The following is a 10,000-nucleotide window of genomic DNA, read 5'->3' as shown; positions in this document are numbered from 1 at the left end:
GTGTGTGTGTGTGTGTGTGTGTGTGTTACGTTATATCCAGTATTAGCTAAATAAATAAAAACAAATACTTAAAAATTTCGTAACACAATTCTTTTAAGTACAGTGCAGTTTGGCTAATGAATTCCAGTATAAGTTATTATGTTCTTATTTGCATATTTCAGGGTTCTTCATGTCTGAACAGAATAGCAAACACATGGTATAGGTTTGCTTTGCTCTCATCATCAGTGTTATCGCGTAGTAACGTCAACATTCCTTTCACTTCCTGAATGATATCAAAATATTAGAGAGAAAGTTGAAAACGTACTTTGCTGGCGGGGAAAAATATGAAAAGCAACATTTCCTTTGCTTAAAATTAAATAAATGCAACTCTTCCTGGTAATCGAGATGGGAAGGAGGATGAAGTGGGGTACGTACATGATGTGGACGACTCAGTTCAAAGTTCCGTTCCCCACAGCAGAAGAGTCTCCGGTAATTGTAAGAAAGCAAGAGGGAAGTGTTTTGTGCTGCTGGTAACGACAAGAGTTAAGGTTCATTCCTCCTAACACAAAAGCTTTCCGTTAATATTAAGACAACGTGAGGAAAAACTATCCATTACAGCTAACGTTGAAGACTGAAAGTTCCATACGCAAGAAAAAAATATATGGGCTACACCTCGGTTTTATTCCAAGATGCAAATAATGTTGGATGTGCAAATCTGAGACCCTGGATGGAAGGTAAAGGATCGTGAAAAGTAATGCTTAAAAGTTCCTACTCCCAGACGTCAAAAAGTCTAATTGTATGTTCATAAAACTTAATTTGTGTCTACTTGATCGTGTACACAAATAAACCCTCAGCTTCGAAGTACCTTTCTATAATCAACAGTATAAAGGAATGACTGCAGAGAGCCCAGAACAAAATTCGCCCAGAACTCGAATAGATCTAAGCTGCGGAAGAAACAGTAATGAGGGAGTCGATGTAAGGGAGACAAGACACAGAGGACGGCCCTTATGTGTACGATTCCTATACAAAAAGGCTCGTGTCACTAACCAGAGGGAGGGAGGGCACATATCATTTATTTATTTTATCAGACAGAACAGACAGACAGAAAGGGAAAGCTGAATGGAGAGGCAGAGGAGGAGTGGCAGAGAACAAGTTGACCTCGCCAGATATTTTCTTGCAAGGCTCGTTCAAAGTTATGGATGAGAGTGATAGACGGAAATAAGTTGGTATGTTTCATACAAGGACTGCTACGTGTAGGCTTGATGGCTTACAGCTTCGATTATTCTTATGTTCTTCTCTTTTGTTCTTGATATATATAATCTTTGCTATCTATGGAGGCGTTCATTGGAGTGTTTTGTTCCTACTACTACTACTACTACTACTACTACTACTACTGCTGCCGCTGTTACTATTACTAATCTTCCTGCTGCTCCTCCCGCTTACTGCTCCTCCTCCTGCTCCTTCGTATGCTCTCAAAACACCATTACTACCATCAGCACCACTTTCTTCACCATCACCATCACCATCACCAACAACAACATAAAACACCAGTAACTCCTGTATCCTGTCCTACACACACACACACACACACACACAAACCCACATCCTCCCACGTCTCATTTACACATACACATAAGAAAAGGAAAAATCAAAGGCTGTAAGAATAAATAAATAAATAAGAAAAACAAGGAAAACCAAAAAGTAATCACCCATTCACCCAGGGGGAGGTTTGGGAGACGGGCGAGAGGGAAACAAAGACACGAAAAATGGGGTATGACAGCCTCTCCTTGTGTTGGTATTAGCGCCGACCACCCGATCATTTGGAGTCTTCGTCAGGAGCGATTCCAGACACCACCTGGACTAAGAAAGGTTCCCCGATTTGATTTTTTCTTTTTTGTTTGTTTGTGTCTGTTTGTCTGTCTGTTCCTCTCTCTCTCTCTCTCTCTCTCTCTCTCTCTCTCTCTCTCTCTCTCTCTCTCTCTCTCTCTCTCTCTCTCTGTCTATCTTTCTCTTTCTCTCTCTTTCTGTGTGTCTCTGTCTTTCTTCCTCTCCGTTTCCCTTTCTGTTCTTTTCTCTCTTTTTTGTCTATCATTCTGTTCCTCTATGTCTCCGTTCTGTTCTGTCTCTCTTAGTTCTTCTCTTTCTCTGTTTCTCTTGTTTTGTCTCTGTTTTGTGTCTGTTATATTTTGTCTGTTGTGTTCTGTTATTTTGTTTGTTCAATTCTGCTATGATCTCCCCCATCTCTCTCTCTCTCTCTCTCTCTCTCTCTCTCTCTCTCTCTCTCTCTCTCCAAGCTTCCAGTCATAGGCCTTTTAGCTCTGTAGGCTCACTCACAAGAAAGGAGAAAAGACAATAATTCAATTTATTACTTCCACTTGTTCTATTTTTCTATTAATAGGTGCCTCTCCAGATCCTAATCTAGGTGAGCAGGATGAGAATGACATCTTTTTTACGGCACCTTTAAGCCTCTATCGTTGTAGTGCTTCTTACTCATCACTCAGACTCAATCTCTCTCTCTTCCTTTCCAGCATCACCTCACTCCCACACCCATAATCTTCCTCCCCCTTTTAATTCTCCACGTACCCTCCCCGCCTTCCTTGCCTTCCTTCTTCTTCAACTCCCGCTGCCTTTCACTTCTCTATTAACTAAACCCGTATTGTGAAACGCTTTGCTCCTCTGTAAAAACGATTTTTCAAAGCCCAAAGATGGTAAGCCGGGTTCGGATGCTCGTTTCTCCCACTAGTAATAAGGAATTCGTGTTAAAGTATTACTACACTCATAAAAACATCCTTGAAAACTCCAGTAACTTCCACTAGAGCCTGCTGAATGAGATCGAGATATTAATACGGTTCAAAGATACTCCTAGTTGCTTAAACAGATGAAGAAACGCTTTGTTTTCTTATAGGAACGATTTTAAAGGAACACAGAGATGGCACGTCGTCATTGTAGTCGAGTCGTGTCCCCACTAGTAATGCAGATGACGTTAAACAATCACTAGAATCAAGAAAACACCCTTGTAGACTTCAGTAACGTTTGGTATAGACTGTTATAAGTACTCGTGGTAAGAATGTAGTTCTAAGACTCTCCTTGTCATTTTAACAGATAGAGAAACACTTTGGTCTCTCATAAGAACGATTTTCGAAACCCACAGAGATGGTACGTTGGGTTCTGATGGGTCTTTCCTCTACTAGTAGTAAATAATTCATCATAAACTATTATTAGAATCATGAAAATACCTTTGAAAATCCCAGTAAGTTACACTACAGCCTGCTATAAAATGGTCGAGGTATTAATAAAATGCTACAACTCTCCTTGCCACTTTGATAAATGGAGTGCAATAGCTGTGTGGCTCGCTGGAATGAATTACCCAGTGATGAAGGTACGTATGCGGGGAGGGAGAAGCTGCAACACCTCCCTACGTGCGTCCGTGAATTAATTAAAGTTAGGCAAGGGATGGCTTCGGTCAAAGGAGCGTACTACTTTTGAATGGTTATCCTGTCCATTGTAATCATGGTGGTGGAGGTGGTGGTAGTGGTGGTGGTGGTGGTGGAGATGATTATTATTTTTCTTATCTCTTAGTACATTATTATTGATGTGTTCGAATGATGAAGTCGACAACGAAGAGGGAAATATAATAAAACAAGAGTAAAGCAGTAACAGGTAAAATTGAAGGATAAGTTAAAGAGTAGAGGAGGAGGAGGACGACGACTCGACGACGATGACAACAATGATGACTGCGAAAAGAACAATAACAACAACAACAGCAACAGCAGTAACAATAACAACAATAACAACAACAACAACAACAACAACAACAACAACAACAACAACAGAAAAAGAAAACAGAAAGAAAAAATAAATAACAGAAACGTCTACATATAATGATTAAGGTCTTCCCGCCTCTTCACTTAGTCACTCGCTACATTAAGTATTTTTTTTGTTCTCTTCATTATCTGGAGGCGCCGGGCGATCAGTCAGGAGGATCACGTGACCTCCATTAACTCGCTAGCTGCCTTGCTTCCCCCCAGGCGATTTGTCAAGAGCAGAAGAGAATTTGAAGGACGCGGAGGACGGAGCTTGTGTGTGTGTGTGTGTGTGTGTGTGACCACGTCTATAAGTAAACGGGTGGATCGGTGAGTAAGTTTAATGAATGAATGAATGAAGAATGGGAGGAAGAAAGGAAATATAAAAAAGAAGAAGAAAGGAAGTACTTATATACATAGATTGATTGAGAAATGAAACAGGTAGACAGACAGAGAGACAGATACAGGTAGGTAGATAGACAGATAGATAGAAAGCAAATAAGCAGACAGATACACACATGAACTGACAGATAAATTAGCACATACTATACATAGGCAGACAGATAAGAAGGTATGTAGGTTGGCAGATACAAAGTTGATTACTCATACATCAAATCTTCACTTTGATCCATTGGTCCTCTCGGCGAGAAATTAACCCAAATCACTCAGCCGCGCACTATTTGGCCACAGTGATCTAATAGAAATACGAGTAGTTGTTTTAGTACACGTCATCTTGTCCTTTTAACTAGTTTAAACAAAGACGTATCAAAACGTTTCCATAAACTATAAATTGGGCACTTAGATTGGAATTAATTTTTTTTTATCAACTTTTAGAAGACAAGGAGTATTTTTCCTTTTTTATGATCTTTGTAGTGCCAGGTCGACTTCCTCTGCTCATAGAAACACAGCATCCCTCTGTCTTGACGCCACTGTTCATTAGGTCATCATTACTGTTTTTTTGTTATTACTCAGCACAGAAACTGGTTCACAAATGGAGTCGGTTGAAAGTGGGTGGAACAAACCTCGCAGGAACGTGGTGAGTATGCTGAGGTTGGACAGTTTCAAGAGGAGGTTCGGGAAATTTATGGATGATGAAAGATGGTAAATTTGAAGTGGTCAAGAGCTGCACTGTGTAGATCAACTAGCCTTTAGCATTTTCTTTATCATTATTAGTTTTTTTTTTTTTTTATGTTCTTACGTTCTTTCTTTTTCTCTCGGATCTTCTACTTGTTACTTTTTTTTTCGAAAGAGAACGGCAATGTGAACGGGCATTTTTTGTCTATATTTTCTTCCTTGACCGTTCTACACAATAAATACACATATAGTACAAAAATAGCAACAGTAATCATAGCGTGCGTGACCTGACCTGACGTAACCTAACCTCTACTCTTTTGAGGACCAGTACTGCCCCCTTCCCTCCTCCCTTTTTTTTTTTTTTTCATAACTGCTGTGTAAAAGTAAGAAAAAAAAAAAAGTTAATCGAGGAGTGATACCTGAGCTCGGAGAAGGCTTGGTATCTACATCCCTTAGAAAAATGCCCTAAAACTAACGAACACGACTACTTTTTTTTTTGGTATTCCTTCCTCGTGTCTCACTTCTCTTGTGTCATTCCACCCCGTGCACGTGTTCGCAGAGGGTGCTTAACAAAGGCTCGAGTAACAGAAAAAAAAAACAGAAAGGAAAAGAGAAAAAGAAAAAAGAAAGATTGGAAAGTAGGAGGAATAGAAAAATGACAGCGAAAGGTTATGAGAATTTTGCTGATGACGGAGAAGTTCCCATTAGTGAGTGACAGGTTATTACGGGAGGGATTACGAAGTTTGGACAGTAGGTGGGGCGCGATGAGAGAGAGAGAGAGAGAGAGAGAGAGAGAGAGAGAGAGAGAGAGAGAGAGAGAGATGGCGGGTATCTGAGGACTTAACAAGGGGTGCCACTGGCGAGGACCACAGGAGTGAAAGGCAAGGCAGGTGAACAGGCCAGAGAGGCACAGCGCGGCCTCAGCATGGCCGATTCGCTCCCCGCGCCGCGCCACCCACGCCTCCAGGAAATGCTCCCTCGTGGCTCAGGTGCCGAGGAATGACCACCGCTGAGGCGATGTGTGGGTGGTGGCGGGTGGGGAGTGGGCGGGGAGGGGTGGGCGCTGTGGGCGGGGCGCGCGTGCGTTGGGCGGGCGTGAGGCTGTGCTGGTCCAAGTATATAAGCGGCCAAGTGTTGAGACAGCGCACCGAAGAGTCCCGCCGCCACGCTTTGCTCTGGATCGCCTGCACCACAGCTACCGCCGCCGCCGCCGCCACGCACCTCGAGAGCCAGTGTCCGCCACCCCTTGGCTGGAGCCGCACACAAGTTCCTCACCTACAGCCACAGCCACCAGACACAGCCACCAGACACCCACCACCCATCCCTGCCAAGCCAGACTACTCCCTAAGACTTGCTTTGCCTAAAGTAGCGATGATGGCCACGAGCACGAGCTTCTAGCTCAGCGGCGGTGTCTTCAACGCAGCCCGGCGACGCTTCGAGACCTTCCCAGCAGCATGAGGGGCAGTGTGGCGGCGCTGGCCACCGTGCTGGGCCTGCTGCTGGCCAACGCCCGCTCCGCCCTTCTGGTCACCGCCAACGTGGCTACTAATGAGATCCTGGACGCCCCTGTGCAGGTGAGATCCCCAGCGGTGGTGTGTGGCGTGCCGCACAGTGCACTCTTTGTACATGATTCCCTGTGCCTTTCGTATACAGGCACGTCACACTAGCTTTGGGTTTATGTTGTTTCCACATTCAATAAGGACACCCACGGTCAAACATTCCTCACGATCTATCCCTGGGCAGCGGGCCGCATGTGTAAAGGTCAAGTATCAAAGCGGATCTTAAACGCAAAGACGCCGGGAAGGGCGACACCACGCGGCATCCTGGTGAAGTCATGAGGCTGTCTTGTAAGATCAGATTTATAATTATCTGCACAAGCTCGCCACGTGGACCAGAGGGAAGAAAACGCTGGCGTCTCTATTTCACATGAGGTACATAAGAGCACAACATTAAAAGGCATTCATTCATTCTTTGCAGTAAATTTATAACATACAGACGATACTGACAAATGCGTATTCGTTCATAATAAGAAGCGATACCGATGGAAATCATTGCTAATTTAGAATGCTATGCGAATACTATGAATTGCAGTAGTCGTGTAGGGATACAGTTGACGTCACTGGCTAAGTAGATCCACGTGCCACCCAGACACGCACACACATACACACACACACACCAACACCGAGACTGACACGTGATTCCAAACGATTATGCAATAAAATGCACGAACCAACAGTTCTCCTTCCATACACGTACTTTTCCCATTGAATGAGTAACTGAGTCATTACATCGTGGAAACTAAGCCTTTCGAAACGTTTTGATTAGTGCTTGACGTCTTGATCTGTAGATACCGAGACAGTCAGCCTTTCATTGTTATTTCATTTATTTTTTTCTGAAACTCAACAAGTTACTGAGTCGTTATACATAGTAACAATTAGATCCTTCGAAATGTTTTGATTATTTTGTTACAATCTAAAGTTGCCATCACGGTCTTTTTTTTTTTTTCAAGCTTAACAAAATGGTCAATTGTACGAGTATGTATACAGTATGGTATGGAAAGACACCACTGATGTATGAAAGATTGATTAATGTTTAAATCCTTCTCGTGTCCGTAGTTTTATTTTGACTAATAAATTAATCTTTAGTCACAGAATTAAAGTAACAGGTGTCCTTACAATAACATCACCAATCAAAGTTCTGCATTCTCAAACATAAACGTCAAATCTCGGTAAGTTTTTAACAGACTCTTTTGGAAATTAATCAGGTTTTCAAAAGTATTTTCATGATGCTGGTGAGAGTTTAATAAGAATTCTGCAGCGTCGAAAGGATAAAAAAACAATCATTATAATTTAACCGGTCCAACTTGCGGCCGTTGAAAACAGTCTTGATGAAAGGACGAAGCGGATCACCGTTACATTCAAAAGTCAATGGTTTTTCCTCCTGCATTTATTTATTTATTTACTTTTTTAATTTAAAGGCGAAACTTGGTGCGATATCATATCTTGACAAGTTTGTAATTTTGTGGAAATGTTCTGATTATTATACTTGTACATTTAAATTTACAGACATTCAGTAATGCGATGACGGTGCCCATGTGACTTCTGTTGCGGCGCCGAAGGAAACAAACACGTACAATCATAAGTAAATGAGTCTAATACAACAAAATCAACACTAATATATGTTCGAGTAATTGTCACTCCTGCAAATGTACATGGTAATCATAATAATCAGCATGGTTTTACAGCTGTGTTTCTTGAAACTCATCTCTTGAAATAATTAGGAAGACAAAACAATAAAGGATAAATTTTATACTTTACTTACGAGCTTACTAAATTATTAACCAAGTAACTCAATAAATAATTATAAAAAAAAGGGAACAAATTAACGAATTCATATATATTCATTAACAACCAAAGTTAATGACTGACAGACTGAGTGAGTGAGTAACTGACTGACTGACTAACTGAGAGAATGAGTAAATAAATGTACAAACAACCAATTAACAAAACAAACTAATGAACAACACGGCCTACATCACTTGCACGACACGGCACCCAAACACAAAAACAAGTTTGCGTCTAAGCGGCAACGGATCTTTTCAGAATATTTAACCAGGTGGCACGAAACACGAGGATATTAATTCACGCTGCGCTAAAACTTCCCATCCTTTCATAAACAGGGTATATTTTTTGTGGTTGACTATACAGAACTGAATTTCTAATAAGGACAAAAGTGGAAGACGAGCAGACGAGTAGTAGTAGAAGACAAGTGACCAATTATCTCTCTCTCTCTCTCTCTCTCTCTCTCTCTCTCTCTCTCTCTCTCTCTCTCTCTCTCTCTCTCTCAGACTCTGTGGACAAAAGAAAAAATAATATCATGGAAAGAAAGATAGGGGTGAAAAATATTACTGAGAGAGAGAGAGAGAGAGAGAGAGAGAGAGAGAGAGAGAGAGAGAGAGAGAGAGAGAGAGAGAGAGAGAGAGAGAGAGAGAGAGAGAGAGAGAGAGATAAAGTGTGTGTGTGTGTGTGTGTGTGTGTGTGTGTGTGTGTGTGTGTGTGTGTGTGTGTGTGTGTGTGTGTGTGTAGAGGAAAGGATAAAAAAGGTAGAAAAGGGAAGATAGATCTTGGCCATCATGCTAAAAATGCCAGTATCGTTCTGAATCTGGCAGAAATAACACGAAAAAGAGGGCAGTGACTGAATGAATAACATACACACACGAAAAAAAAAAGAAGGAAAAAAAAATTAAGAGAAAAAAGTGTCGCTCTCTTGTCAATATTATTGCCCTTCCTCACTCCCTCCCTCCATTCTCCCCTCCTTTCCCTTCCTCTCCCGTCTCACCATCTCCTTACCTCTCTCTCTCTCTCTCTCTCTCTCTCTCTCTCTCTCTCTCTCTCTCTCTCTCTCTCTCTGTCTCAATCTTTTTCCTCATTTCATTCTATCAGTCTCTCTCTCTCTCTCTCTCTCTCTCTCTCTCTCTCTCTCTCTCTCTCTCTCTCTCTCTCTCTCTCTCTCTCTCTACTTCATTTTCCTCTCCCCTCATTCACTTCTCTTTCATTGGATTTTCCCCTCCACCCTCTTTCCTTCAGCTCTCACATCGTCTTTGCCTCGCCTCTCATCCCTCTTTTACTTACTTTTTCTTCCCATTTTCTCCTCAGTCCTCTGTTCTGCCTCCTACTCCTCCTCCTCTTACACACACACACACACACACACACACACACACACACACATACACCAAGAGACCATTATTTGTGTTATTTTTCAGTTTGTGACATGGTGATAAATGTTGGTACCTTCATGATACTCTTATTTTTCTTTCATTCTCTATTTAAAACGAATGTATTTGTCTGACAGCAAGATTGAAGTGGATTTCAATAGATTTTATTGGCAAGGATGGTTATCTTCTGCAATGTTTTTTTTTTTTTTCTCACTTTTACGTTCGGTTTTCATTGTTTATTAGGGTTAGGACGGTGCCTCTAAACTTGCTTGTGGTATTTGGGAACCGTTACCCAGAGTGAATGCCCTTCCTACCCTCAGACCATGGCCAGGCTTCGAATCCGTGTGCCTGAGAACCCGTCGGTCCCCAAAGCAAGCGCGCGGTCCTATCGCACCATAGCGGTCCCATTATTTTCTGCAATATATATATA

General features: G+C 41.9%; 1 protein-coding gene across 1 annotated transcript in view; it reads left to right on the top strand.

The window, feature by feature from the left end:
- The first annotated feature begins 6,172 nt into the window (after positions 1–6,172).
- Positions 6,173–10,000, top strand: part of LOC135098907 (U-scoloptoxin(11)-Sm6a-like) — a 23,998-nt gene continuing 20,170 nt past the window's right edge. The window contains exon 1 of the mRNA XM_064001322.1: positions 6,173–6,430. Within this exon, the coding sequence (XP_063857392.1) occupies positions 6,311–6,430 (120 nt within the window). The 5' untranslated portion in view covers positions 6,173–6,310. The remainder of the gene's footprint in view (positions 6,431–10,000) is intronic.

This window comes from Scylla paramamosain, chromosome 4 (genome assembly GCF_035594125.1).
Source record: "Scylla paramamosain isolate STU-SP2022 chromosome 4, ASM3559412v1, whole genome shotgun sequence".
In the NCBI taxonomy this organism is placed as follows: Eukaryota; Metazoa; Arthropoda; class Malacostraca; order Decapoda; family Portunidae; genus Scylla; species Scylla paramamosain.
The sequence above is the reverse complement of the archived record's forward strand: the minus strand, read 5'-3'. Positions and strand labels throughout refer to the sequence as shown.